General features: G+C 36.3%; 1 protein-coding gene across 1 annotated transcript; it reads left to right on the top strand.

Moving 5' to 3' along the window:
* Window positions 1-247: 247 nt before the first annotated feature.
* On the top strand, window positions 248-11,559 carry Smp_045410 (adiponectin receptor, putative). The gene is made up of 6 exons (XM_018790808.1): window positions 248-381; window positions 471-749; window positions 4,167-4,383; window positions 6,770-6,950; window positions 8,883-9,264; window positions 10,938-11,559. Exons 2-6 carry the CDS (start codon window positions 618-620, stop codon window positions 11,115-11,117), a joined length of 1,092 nt encoding a protein of 363 aa, XP_018646043.1. The 5' UTR covers window positions 248-381; window positions 471-617; the 3' UTR covers window positions 11,118-11,559.
* Window positions 11,560-14,936: the final 3,377 nt, after the last annotated feature.

Raw genomic sequence — 14,936 nt, 5'->3', positions numbered from 1 at the left:
TACAAGCGGAACTAATGAGCGTATGCGAATTGTGCAAGGTTACAGGCAATGGAAGAATGTGTGTTTGGTGCACTTAAGTAAATAAGTACAGTAAAACGATCACTAGTATAATTGGTTATAATAATAAGTGTTTCCATAATACCAGTCGCGTTCTCGTTACAAAAATAGGTCACTACAAAGCCATACAACAAGGTTTAATACATTTCAACAAATCAACCATATTTATTACAAAGGACCAGGTCTACATACAGGATGCTGGATTGACCTTGGAGCACAGTTTAAATGTTCCCTCAATGTATATAATGTGTTGAATATAATCTCACATTCTGGGTGTTGACCACCAAACAAATAGAAAACCCATATTAAACTAGCGTTCTAATTGTAAGGTTTTTAAGACTAACCTCTCCATGCAGACTTACTGTGTAAAACTAATCTTAACGCACAGTTGTTTTATTTTCTTTCCATTCCAGAAATCGTCCAGGCTATTAGTCCTAAATGTAGAAGGCCATTTCAACTCTCCCTACTCTTCCACTAATCCTATTTTTGGATGAACAAAGGTTTTCCGACCGAAACAGCGTAGTTTCATATACTTATTGTATTCATTCGTCACAGTAATTATGATCTACCATGACAATGACCACACTGAAATAACCCAAGCTGATGAACGCAAGATGCCTACGTGTTTACTAGAAGACGAAAGTCAACGAATAAGCTGCGTGGAGTATATTAAGCAGTATGATATCTCACAGGTAATTATAAGAGTTAAATTTTGTATACAAATAGTTCGGTGAAGTATCATTCCACTACTTCGAGTGGTATATTAGATGCACACTCATCTATGGCTTAAGCTTCGTGGAGACTCAGTCTCTGTTGAATTAACTCGCTAACACAAAGTTTATCACGAAAACTGCCCAGAGTCCCGGAAAAGATTTTAACCGTTTATTTAGAACTTAAGTTGCGTTCTGAGTTTTCTGATATACTGCTCGTTGTTTCAAGTACTACAAAATTCCTTTTCAGATAAATGGTACGACAAAACGGAGAAGTAATTTTCTATTAGCTAACAGTGTACCGATACTTTAAACTTATTTAAGGCTCATCGGAATCTTCTTAATTAATCGAAAATCTGCGACACATGACAAGCAAACATTTTGAAAATAAACACCCAGTCAAATCGGAACTTCTCGTCTGAGTCCTCGCCAAGTTTTTAAAATAGCCTCGGAATGACTACCAGATAAAAACCCTTTCTCAGGGATTTAATAAATACATAAGTTTGTGTGATGCAAATTTATCAGTACTGTGTAGTATTGCTATTCCAATGATCCTGAAACTGAGATTTAAAATTCTGGCGACATATTTATGTCTATTTCACTAAACTACCCCTATCAAACCATGAGATCTTTGAGAGTTGTCTTTGGGTTTGTCGATTTTTTGATGAAACTATAATTTCTGGATGATCTTTGAGGGATGCCAAAGGGACCTTGGGAATATTCACATACACTCTATGGTTAAAGGAGAGTTATAAATTAGTGTGAGGTACTAGGATTAGGACTTAAAGTTCGCCACTAAATTTAGGAGTTTTCATCACGAACTAAATCAGCTGTAATCCCAAAATGCTATTTAGACATATGGATCAATGAATTTCGCGTTAAAACCCAAGACCATCTTGCATATGATTGGTTCATCCATAAACTAAAGTCTCGGCAATTTTTAAAGTTCCTAGGAACCAGTCGGTATTGTGATTCAAAGTCATACTTAACAACCCAGATGGATTCATACTTTATCTAGTCCTACCGCTTATCGTAGAGCTATCTTAGGTTTATACTTTTATATCCATGTTATTTATTTGTTACAGAATTATGACAACTCAAATTGATGACCTAATAGAAAATAACCATAACGTGGCGAATAAAAGGTTCGTATGCTTACTATTATGTCAGTCAGTCATAAGCGACTTAGGGCCCGACACGAATGTGCATCAGAGCAAGTCGCTTTACCACCCTAGCGTGATGATATGAGATTAAAAAGAAGAATAGCTAAAATGTAGGAATAGTAGTAATATCAATTGTTTCGGGAAAGATCTAACACTGAACAATATTGTCCCAAAATAAGGGTTAAATTCTAGGGACAAGAGGGACTAAATAATGTTGAAGTGAACTATTTGTAAGTCGTTCAATAAATTTTTCAATTACTGTTCGCGATTATCGTACGATCCTCAACAAGTTTACCTGCACCTGTTAATAGGATTCTTTTTAGGAGCCAATTATTGTATGAAATTTTGCAATACCTTGGTTTCCTCCTAGTTTTCTTCAAATGTGTTCCGACCAATATTGTGTGTCGAGGTAGAAAATGATTAGGCATATGTGACTTGTGTTCCAGTCTCCTCAGTCAGTCGAAATTCACTGTCTCATAGATCATTTTATCCTTTTGCCTGACACCATATGCCTAACCTTAGTATTGCTAACTCGCTTGCCCCTTGATATGCTTCGGTCTGGGCACCCGAGCAGTATCACAGCCCTCACACAAATCAATGATAACTGCGACTGGCCTTATTGTTACTGTGTGACGCATATGTATTTGGTGCCCTCTTGTACCAATTTTTATCTGTCCAAATAAATAAATAATAAATGCGAGCAATGCTTTAAAGGTGTCGGGATGACCCTGCATTTTTCTCTCAAGCGACATGACAAGCTCGTTAGTCATCAAGGGGCATTTCAACCAATCAGCGATTAATTGGAAGTTGTGTGAAGTTATGTTACTAAAATAACGAGATCCTGATTGGCTGATTAACACACTGCTACTATGTTTAGCAGTATTCTAGAACTTTCGGTAAAACTCAAGGACTATTAAATTACTATAAAATCCTTGTATTTTCTGTACATGAATGAACCCTGTAGTAAGGTGTTTCCCATACACTTTGTGCCTTTTCTCTGGTCTTCAAGTCGGTGTATAGTTCTAGCTCGGGGGTACGGAACTAGCTTAGGGAAGCGAATATAGCGTTCACAATCGGCCAGACGTAACAAAAGGGATTTGGACAAAACTTGTAACCTTTTCCTGTCTTCTGTTTACATAAACCATGTTTACAGTCATAGAATAATACAGCGAGTTGCCTACTAGTATACTCGCCCCTTTGCTGACTGCGTAAATCTAACTTGCCTTCCCTTCGAATCGTGGAACAAGGTTATTACGGTTCGATGACTTCAAGTCATGTATGATGTTTAATCAGTATCGAATCATACCTATTGTCGAATACTAGCGGTCTGGGAGTGGTCGCTTATTTTACAGGTCATTCTTCCAGCTGTAAAGTAGTACAAGATAGACTGCTGTACAGTACATTCAGTCATTCATTAACAGATGAACATCCTACCAGCGTCACAACTAACAAGTGTGGAAAAACCGAGCCCCCTTTCTAAACCCGTACAGTAAATTTGTCATATGCTAACTTGCTCAGGCTGATAAAACTTGTGAAGTGAATTCGTAAACACCCTAAATCAATTCATTTCCAATAAGCAATGTAGGGGGTGAACTACTCCATTTCTGAAGCGAAGTCATATTGACCTAACAATCGGTAACCAATTTAAAAACAGGTTTGTCGTTATATTCATGTGTTGGTTTTATTCTTGATGGAGCCAGTTTGTAGTCGATTGCCATAAGAAAGATAAAACACATAGTACTGTTTTGTTTGTGACTTATAATATCATAACGCTTCACTATGTTTGATAGGTTTTCAGTAGATATTTAAATGTTAATTTCTCAATTACTACACATTTTAGTAAAAGGAATAAGTTTATGAACCTTAGGCTTGAAATGCATTTTAGTCTGTCTAGGGAAATATTGGTAAAACTTATAATAAGATAGCTCACTATTTCAAATTAGTTTACAAACTATTTGCACACAGGCCTAATAATGTCACTATTATCTCTAAGAAGAAAAAAACAGGTAGTGACTCAGTTCACAACAGTATTCCTTTTGCGTTTCTATCTGACTTTAAACTCATAATTTACTGGTTATTACATTACTCGCTACATTTATTTGTTCTGTTTGGAGGTTCACGTGAGAAAATAGGTGATATTGCTCATCTACAGATTCTGCAGTGGATCATTTTAAATATGTTACTGAGAACATTTGTCTCAAATAGGGTGTTCTTTCTCTGTCATTTTATGGTATAGCTGGCTCAAATGTTGGCACACAGTGCTGAGGAGTTCGTACGTCATGTTTGGCTCAGAGGTTGGCGAGTAGTTAATCATCACAGTCTTCCTGCATGGTTGCGTGACAATGATTACATTTTGCATTATCATCGACCTCAGTTAAACACCTTTTGGGCTTGTTTCAAGTCCATTTTCAGAGTGCATACAGAAACGGGAAATATATGGACTCATTTGTTGGGTAAGTTGTACTTATTCTAGGGCTATGATTGACATGAACAACCAACTATTTGCCATCATTTGGTATACACTTTCCAGTGATTTTCTAGATTTATGTTTTTGTTTTAAGTTACCTAAACAAAGTACCAAAAGTTACATTGCATAACTTCAAAAAGTTATTCTGTGAATACCCAATAATTTCTTTGTTTTTGAATATTTTATGGGGATTTTCACATAACACTTATTTTGATGATTGTCAGTGGTAGAGAGTACTTCACAAAAGACTGGATTTTCCTAATAAATTTTAATCGCAAGTTGTTTGCGTTTTATTGGGCCGTATAATTTCATTCAAAATAAAAAGTAAGTCCTGAGATAAAAAAGTACTCCATTACTTCTATACCTCTCTTACAGGTAATAAAAAAGTAAATTTACTATTCACTTAGGCGATTTTGGTTATCCCCGTCTAGTGGATAGTATTTTAGTTGTTTGAAGATTTGAATACATTGGTAAAGCGTAATAACAAACTGACTATTTGGTCAATGGAAACTTGGCAGTCAAAGACCAGATGATGGTACTTTCTTGGTTTAAAACGATATTGGAGAACACGAGTTTTGGTTATTGCTATTACCAATATATCACCTAACATCCTGTCACATTCAAACTTGGACTGAAATACGTTCAAATTCAGTGGTTATTAGATTATGTAAATGTGAACAAACCTATCACAACTAAATTAATTATTTGGAATTGAACTATGCTGTAGTATGTAGGAAACACATCTTTTCTATAGATGACAAGACAATTATCGTCTTAAACGGACCTAGTTTGGGAAACTGTACATTGCATGGCAAGTGAATTTCAAACCAAGTTACCAAGCCATTTTAAGGTGGTAATAATAGCTCACTATATCTATAAAATCTCACTTAGTTTGTCAATAAAGTGCCCTTCTGCCTCCATAAAAATCTTAAGAAACGTGGTTTACAAGAGCTTATTCAAAACTCATACCTGTGGTTCCATGCTGACAGATAACCTGTATCATAACCTGTAACACAATTTCACAATTTCAAAACATAAAACCTAGTGATCACAACTCAGAACCTGGGTCTAGTCATCGACAGTGTTTAGCAATTGTTTCACTCCATTTAATACACAGAGATCAAAACGTTCTTAATTGATAGGACAGTTTGAGATTTAGATATTAGAATTAATCATAAGTCTTCAAGGAAGCTTAAAGCTCTGATAAGATTTTACTAAGTTAGTAGAATTACCAGGCGGTATCCTTTGGTTTCATTTACATATACGCTTACTACTCATTCTGGAAGCGACCTTGGAGTTTTATTTCCTATTCTTTTCTCCCAAGTTCTTTTTAATAAATTCATACCATAAGGATAACTAGTTCTTCAGAGAAAATGGACTCAGAACACCGATTTACTATAAACTTATCAGTAAACTGACAAATAAGGCCATTGTTAAATATTCGTAGTTGCTTTATCTCACGATCTGGTCTTAGCATTCTCTGCCCAACCGAAGTCATTCTCATATCTGGAGTTTGTTGCTTTAAAAAAATCAATATAATCAGAGTTATCAAAAACACGATCTTGTTAGTGCATTACCATATATCGGTACTTACGATTTTCCTAATGTGTTTCTTAATGCTCGCTAAGAACTAAAATCCATGATAGGTTGTTTGGTTTGGAACCATCGCAAGTTCAATCGATCTAGATTTGAGCATATCCTTAGCCTTCCTAGTATAGCGAAAGAAGGATGCAGCATCATCCATTGCTTTTTCTCGTTCTAGGCTTATCAGAACTCTTGAATCAACTAAAAATCTACAATTCAGCAGTGATGTTCTCTTCTCTTTGTGTCTGAAGACTGAATCAATTGGTAACCATGAAGGAAGGTATAGTTGGATTGTTCTTCCAAGTGATTCTCCTTACTCTTCAGTTTCTAATCTCACTCCTTTTTAGACTGGTAGTTTTGATAACCACGGATCCTTTCAATCCGTTGATAATTCCAAGTTTTTGTTACTATTAACGACCAACAGGTCATTTTCAAACTCTTTGGCCCATAAAACTTGTTAACGACCTCTGTCATTACTACACCACTCAAATCTTACGTCCGTTTATGTTGGGTAATAGCAACTGAAATCTTAGTTAACACAATTAGGGATGATCTTCGGTGATTTTAACTGCTCTACGTTCAGTCTCTTTTCTTAACTAATTGTTTCTCAATGTAGCATGACTATAAAATCATGTATTAGATAAGGACTGGGTTTTTGCAATTTGGAACTCTTTTTACTCGGAGCCAGTTTTAAAACCTCTTGCTTGACAATTAGAAGCATGCTCTAATTTTATGTGGTCATTTTTACTGCTTATCTTAATGTTTATTTCAAACATTGTTTATTCTAGGGTGTGGGAGCTTTTTTGCCATTACAGTCTTCATGTTAATTCAGTCAGGGACTCTACTACAATGGCAAGATAAGCTTGTATTTTCTACATTCTTTTTCGGTGCTATTGTTTGTCTCGGTCTTTCCTGTTTATTTCACACTCTTTCTTGCCATTCAAAAAGCATTGGACGGCTGTTTAACAGGTAATTCTTACAATTTTGATAGGAAAGTTATTAAATAATTCTTGGAGTATTCAGATCATAAGATCTTACTGTTGTTCAAAGTAATATGTAAACTGGGTTGACGTTATTCATTGTTTTAGGTATCGTGCGTTAACAGGAAAAGTATACATTAAAACAGGCATAACTGTTTTGCATAATTTGTCAGCGTTTTTTCTCCATAAGGAAAATCTTCAGAAAGCGTGTCTAATATTAGACTTTCGGATTGGTACATTTGGTTATGTCCAGTCGAACATAGAATCCAGTAAGGATTGTTCATATTCATGTCGGTAGAACAGAAATCAGTACAGTTTCAAACTCGCACATAGTAAACTTAGCTATACTGAACAAGAAAGCAAGCTACATAAAATTCCGTATCGCCGTACGATACCACTCATAGATATTCTTAATGAGTAACATCTGAACTTGGCATGTGTTATTATGATTCTCATCCTACACCAGTAAAAGTGAGGCCACTATCTTAGTGTAGATACTAACAATTGATACTCCATGCGAAATCCATCCTTCTCAAAAACTACCTTAGAACAATCTTCGGAAAAATCAACCAAGTACTTTATACATTTTGAGTTATTATGGATCATTCAAACTTGAAAAAGCCATTTAATTCTATGCAAAAAATGCAACACCACAATCCACAACTAAGATATTTGTCATACAAGACTGAGTAATATGTTCATAGTTAATTAGTCATAACTTATAAATGGTATACAATATATTAAGTTACCAGATCAAAGAAAATTTATAATGCAAACCAGAAATACAACGAATCGGCTGTTGTATCATTGTGAACGGAATATACGGACTTATTACCTAAATATTTGCCCTTGAGTTTCTTAAACCCTTTCCTGTGCTTCTTGATAACATTTATGCCCCCGAATTCCCTGGTAAGGCCGAGGATGGGGAGAGTACGTTCTCCCTCTCAAAATACTCTCACATGGCCACGCGAATACAGCCACTGCCAGGGAAGTCCTAGTCACTTGCTTCTCACGTCAGGGGTGTTGTTTACGAAATTGAGAGGACGAAAAGCGAATGTCCGGCGCTTTAAACGGGTTGGTGGACACGGAGGGTCAACCTAGTGGAGTTGGAAAACCCTGATTCCAAACCAATGGTGCACATGGGCTCCAGTATCCTGAGGGAACAAATGGCGTATGAATCAATCACTGGCTCCCATGGGACTGCATCTCCTTCCGATGCTCCACTGCCTTATGGACCAGACCTTTTGGTCAAAGGCTCTGGGTGTGGCCCCCTAAGAAAACCACCTGCTTCAGTTTGGGCATCTGGGAAGTATCACAGCCCTCACACAAATCAAATGAGATTTGTGCGGCGCATATATATCTGGTGCCCCTTTGTACCAATATTTGTGTTCAAATAAATGATAAATAAATGTTAGTTGGTAAAAAGATTGGTTATCGATTTTGTAACTGTGATCCCTTTAAATAGATATAATGCACGAAAATCGCAGGTCAAATCTTTTAAGATCCATTTCACTGCATAAGTTTATTGTGTGCTGTTAAGTTTCAAGCAACTTATTTTTCTTCGTCCACTAGCTTAGTGACTTCCTTGAAATATATCGTAGCACTGTTCATTTTATTGACTTTTAGTTAACTAAAGCTGTTTTTATCAGTTTATTTATTATGCTATCGCAGCTATATGAAATCTATGCTTTTAAAATAATCAATTCGTACCACCTAGAAAAGACTAACTAGCATGCCTACAGTGTCTAACAAGGTTTAGGTCAATCACCTATGGAGCCATAAACTGATAACATTTCTGTTATAGCTAGAATGCCACATTTTAATTTTTCTAGACGTTTTTGTGTTTTGGCCTTTTATTATACTCATATCTCATTAATATGTCGTAAATAATTTATGGTAAGGTTTATATTCTCTTCTTTAGGTTGGACTATGCTGGCATAGCGTTTCTGAATTTAGGCTCGTTTATACCATATTTATATTATTCATTCTATTGCATATTGTGGGCCAAGTTATTTTATACGATTTTGGTTGCCGTTTTGGGGATAGCAGCAGTCGTTGTTTCAATGCACCCATCTTTTACGACACCTCATTATCGTCCAATTCGGGCTGGTGTTTTCATGGGATTAGGTCTTTCAGGAGTTATTCCATGCATTCACACAGTAATATTAGATGGATTCTTCCATTCTGTTATTCAAGGTTCTTTAGGTTGGCTTGTTCTCATGGCCGTTTTGTATTTAAGTGGTGCAACCATCTATGCTGTCCGTGTACCGGAAAGAATATTTCCTGGACGTTTTGATATTTGGGTTAGTTTTATCATATTGTATGTAATTATTATTTTTTTTTCCTGAACAGAATATTAAGAGGAACTAAAATACAAACAACTTCTGGATATTGAAATTTAAATGTTTCATTCCTTTGTCGATAGTTTATCTCAGAGTAACAGGTTTTTCAGCGGCAGTTTTTGTTAAGCACATTATAAACCTTCTGTTGATTGCATGATAATTCCTTGATGTACAAAATCTGTGGTTGTTTTGTGTATATTGTTTAATAGAGTATGGACCCTAAATGAATTAGTTCAGGATGTTTCATATACACACTTAACCAGTAAATGAAATGCAACATTTGCATGCGCCAAACTGAAACACTATTTTCGATGTTTTAGCCTATCTAACAGATAACGGTGACTAGCTGTTATAACTGGACTCAGTCAAGTTTATCCTTAACAAATAGTATTTCTAAATATGGAGAGATTCTCTAACCTAGACACCGACCTCACCAGAGGATAAACACAAATAAGAGTTGTCGCTGTTATTCGTTGCTAAAAGGGGTCAGTAGAAAACTCGCTCCTGAATCTCACTCAAACTCTGACCATGCTGTAGTACGAACATGACATTTCTGCGCCTTACTGGATGTAGAAAAATACAACTAGAAAACCTAGCAGAGCTCTTTTGATTCCACGTTTGGCGTGCTTATCAGGCTACTAATTAGAAAATTAGTGATTCTCAAAATCATTAATGAATAGACTTGCCTGTTTGCATCAAGGGTAATTAATTATAAAATACTTAGATTAGAATGCATCATACTGAACTGAAGAAGTTCAATCTTGACTATCGAAGGATAGTCACGAAACTAAGACATCTTAAATTTTAAAGGCTATGCCCGCCTTTTTATTAAGTGAGAATTCGGTAGATAGTTATAAGTGAAAAAAATATATTTGTAATATCCCATTGAGTAGAAAAATTTAAGTTTTTAAATTCTTTGATGTTTCGTGACTCAGTGTAAGTCACTTCTTCAGAGAATAAACAACCGAATTTATGAGTGAAAATTAGCATCCATCTATACAGATTTATTTTGTTTATTTGAACCATTTTTACAAATTAAATCTGATCAGGAAAACTAGTGTACGGTATCACAAAGCTTTGAACAACGACTAGAGAATAAAATGAATTACCGTCGGCTATGGAATAGATCTTCGCAGGTCGGTAGCATTTGGACATGGCTAATAAACAATATAAGTGTGAATCTACAAGTTGTTTGAGTTTTGGTGTAATTGTATTTTATCATAGATTTCTTACTGAGCTGAAACAAACTACACGCACATATAAGGTTACTAGAGAATACTATCCATGTATTTATTTTAATTATCTCATTGACCAGGTATAAACTCGTGTACATGGTTATAAGCTACACCTAGATGTGAGGACTAGTGATGCTAACTAGCTACCCGAACTGAAGTAGACAGAGCAAGGTTTAAGCTTACGGATAAAAGTTCAAAACTTACTACCGAGCTACCAATATCCACGTATTAGTATTATAACACTTGGAATACGCCTAATCTCGGGAAAAAGTTGACTACCTAAATTATCTTTTTCAGCGTCGTTTAAACAATAACTTCAATTGAATGTTCCTTCAGTTAATTCAATACCGTATCATAAGTTAATTTTTCAATCTTTAATTCATATTTGTCTACGTCTAGTTTCAAAGTCATCAAATATTTCATGTGTTCGCGGTGGTTGCAACTTTAGTTCACTACCACGGCTTAGTTAAACTTGCCGATTACCGTCTATCTACTGGCGATTGTAAACCTGTTGGACTCAATTTCGATTCAAATCAATTAAAAATTTTCGGTCTGGATATATTTCCTAACACATTATGATCAACTATTTCCACAGTATGACAAAATTATTATTACAAGTGATTACGCACTTGTGATATGTGCATGTCTATTGACTGATCATCTATCTTTCATTTGATTTACATAATACCCAATTCATACTATCTCGATATTTATAGATTGAACGTCGAGACTTTTTATTTTGACTTTTTTTCTGAAGACTACCATACTTACTTTATGTTTGCCAACTTTTTTTCATTTTTATATGTATGTTTATGTTATTAATGGTTTGTTTCGTGATTATCTAGTGTGACTCTTTGGAATATTAGGTCTTTGAATAAAATTAATTTCTCACTATCACATTATCTTTCATAATTGTCATTTTCAACATGGTTTAAATTGTTGTTTCGAGATTTTACATGGTTTTGTTTAAAATTAGTACATCCTTTACTTTGTAATTTATGTGTATAATTTCTTAGTGCATAATTACCTCATGTTCTGTATTGAACTGAATCATGGTTTGCTATCAGGGTTTACGTCATTCATGTCATCCAGTTGTCTAGATCCATTTTGTTTGGAACATCACTGACATTAAGTATGTACTGTTTTACATACTGTTTCAGGACAGCGAAATAAAATTGACAGATCGAAAAGCAGAGTTGGAATGACAGTAGAATCACTGATAGTAAGACTAAATGCAGGAAATATGACTTGACAAGGAGGAAGATAAAATGTATAAAAGGAAATTCTGAGATAAAACAAATAATGAATTTATCCGTGTCAGTGCGATCGTTCACGATCGACTCGAGAAAGCCAAACATATGTATATAAGAGAAGTACATCTAGCCCCTGTTCATTTTGGTCCATAACAGAGCTTTAAACCCCTTTTATATTTATCTCAGACCATTTCCCTGTGTATGTACTACATTCGTATGATTTAACGATATTAATTGTAACTCACCACCTTACAGTGATTTTCCTTAGTCCTTTAATAACATTTCAGCTCTAAACGTTTTGTATTTGTTGCATTCTATGTAAAAGCATACTATCTTTAACGCATAACGCTGTTATGAGTCAGACAATTATCACTGTGATAAATGCAATATATCTATGAAATCCTCAACATATCAGTTAGGGTTTTGGATCTTATGCTTTGATACTGGTTGACTTGATTTATATTTGAATTATTATTATGGATCCCTAGCTCAAGACTTCAGTGGAGATAATTAATAAAACTACTCTGGTGTTCCGAACTCAGTAATCAGGTCTAAGTTTTTTTTTGTATGAGCTCTAGTAATACGAAATGAGTGGGGTGCATATGAACCCGTGACCCCAAATGATGAAGTGCTTTATTCTAAAAGTTGCCGGTCCTCTAATAACATTATTATCTCCTTAGTTACAGTATAGGAAAGCTATCACCCTTAAAGACTCGCCAACGTGATTTGACTAGTCGATTTTCCCACTAAAGACATCAACCCGGAGGAAGCCAACGTATACAAGATAGATATTAAGTATCAGGAATCGAATAGCAATTCAGTCGAAAAAAATAATCTAAATGAAAAAGACATGTCCCGAAAGTATGATGTGGTATTGTTCAAAGTCTCAATAGTTCCGTTGTTACTTACCACTCCTAAAGATATAAATGCACAAAGAAAGTTGTTATAGCCCGACGCGAATAAAAATCGCATCATTCAAGAGTGATAAGATTTACCGTCAATATATGTATATATATTGATATAGCTAAAAAAAACTGGTAATTACAACAGGAAAACTTAAATTCTCACGAAATACGGAAGAAGACAACGACTGACAGCATATTGAAGATTTTACATAAACCCCGAAAACTCGACAAATTATAGACCAGCTACACTCATTTATACACGGAATTCACCGGCATGCGATAATTAGTGAGTGTACACAAACAAGTTCTGTATGATATGTTGAATGAGTAACACACCAAATTGATACAGCCAGCTACAACGTAGGACCAGGCACATATATGCATCGGTCCAAGTTGCCACGCCTCATTGGCACAACAAGATGAGCACCAAATCCTTAGTAGTTACTTCAATGGTAGTATATAAAAGATTGTGTATAAGGATTTAGTACAAGAAGAAAGAATTAGTTGGTAGAAAGAAAGATATAAAGCAATTTTAATCTTGCGGTTTAAGGGAAGACAGAGTGCATACACCTGGGCCATTGTAATGGATTGTGAGCCATGTCACAGAGTCTCCAACCATTGGTTACGATAGTCACGAGGACCCCAACCAAGTAGTCTGCATCTAACGACACGGCTCAGACCAGAAGTTAGTGACTTCAAGGACTGATGCCACGTTGTGGTTTGGCTGCCCATCATTTTCTTCCAACCATCTCTAACACTAGTCAACATTGAGCGTCGTAGTAACACGTGGCCCAACCATCTCAGTCGATGAAGATTCACAACCTTATCAACTGATTTACCATCATTCCCTAATACCCTGCGTCTAACCTCACTATTACTTACCCGGTGATCCCAGCAGATACGAGCAATATTTCTAAGACATCTGTGGTCAAATTTTAGTAGCTTAAGAGTACGTTCTACTCCTAATGGCCACGTTTCGCAGCCGTAAAGTAGAATAGAGAGAACTGTTGCGCAGTATATTCGTCTCTTAATTGATAGACGGATATCTCTCCTTCGCCATAGGTGACGTAAATTGACAGAATCCAAACAAGCTTTCTGAATCCGCGCAGAGATTTCGTCAGACACCAACCCACTAGGGATGATCAGACTTCCAAAACAAGTGAAGTTGTCGATGCATTCGATTACTTCACTTATTGGCCTTAGTCCAGGCCTGAAGTAACAATTTACATTAAGAGGGAGGGAAACGCCTTCCAAACATCCTGGCATTGTTGCTCAGTGCTACAAAGACTGCATTTTATTAGCGTCTTCGCCAAACAGGACTATATCACCTGCGTATTATAAGTCGATAAGTGGACCTCCTAGTAGGAGATCAGTTCCTGAAAATTCAATCGACGAGAGTGTTATTTCCACTAGTAGGTCTATGATGAAATTAAACAAAGTGATGATAGTGGACAGCCTTGTCATATACCACTTGAGGTTGCAAAATCAGATGACAGTTCACCGTAAGCTCTGACTAGGCTGGTAGTGTCCGAGTAAAGAGCCTTCACAAGATTTATGTAATTCTGACATACGCCTTTCAGTGACAGACACTGCCATAGAACCTCTCGGTCTACAGAGTCAAAGGCTGCTCTTAAGTCAGGAAAAAACTATCATTGTCGGACGCCAATAAGTATGTCCGTGCTCTAAAACTTGACGAATAGTGAATATGTGGTCGATACAGCGACTACCAGGTCTGAAGCCAGCCTGATTTCCTCGTGTCTGCAGTTCACGAGTCTTAGTTAGGCGCCCGACAATGTGATTTTGACCCCCTCTTATATATTGGAAAAATATGTGATTGTGACCAGTCAGATGGGATCACGTCCAACTCCCAGATTTTAGCCAAAATATTAGTCAACCTAATCGCTAAAATTGGACCACTATATTTAAAGACCTCTGAAGCTAATCCCTCTGGATCAGCTGCTCTTCCTCGTTTCAGATTAGTTATAGCCTTTTGAACTTGAGCTAGAGTCGGGGGACCTACTTCAATGTTCCACTCAGGTTTTCTGGGAATAATGGGTAGTTGTACAGTAGCCAGACAGCACACAGGCGACTGTTAACAGGGATCCATTCTAATAGTGCTTGTTCTGCCCTTGTACTAAATGCTATGCCTAAACCTGCTAGTCCACAAGAACTAGCCATCGGGTCGTCAGATACACGGAGGGTGTATCTCGTCGGCTCTACGTTATGGTAAGGTAAGGTCA

This window comes from Schistosoma mansoni (genome assembly GCF_000237925.1).
Source record: "Schistosoma mansoni, WGS project CABG00000000 data, supercontig 0037, strain Puerto Rico, whole genome shotgun sequence".
Lineage (NCBI taxonomy): Eukaryota > Metazoa > Platyhelminthes > Trematoda > Strigeidida > Schistosomatidae > Schistosoma > Schistosoma mansoni.
Note: the sequence above shows the minus strand (reverse complement) of the source record. Positions and strands in the feature narration are given on the sequence as shown.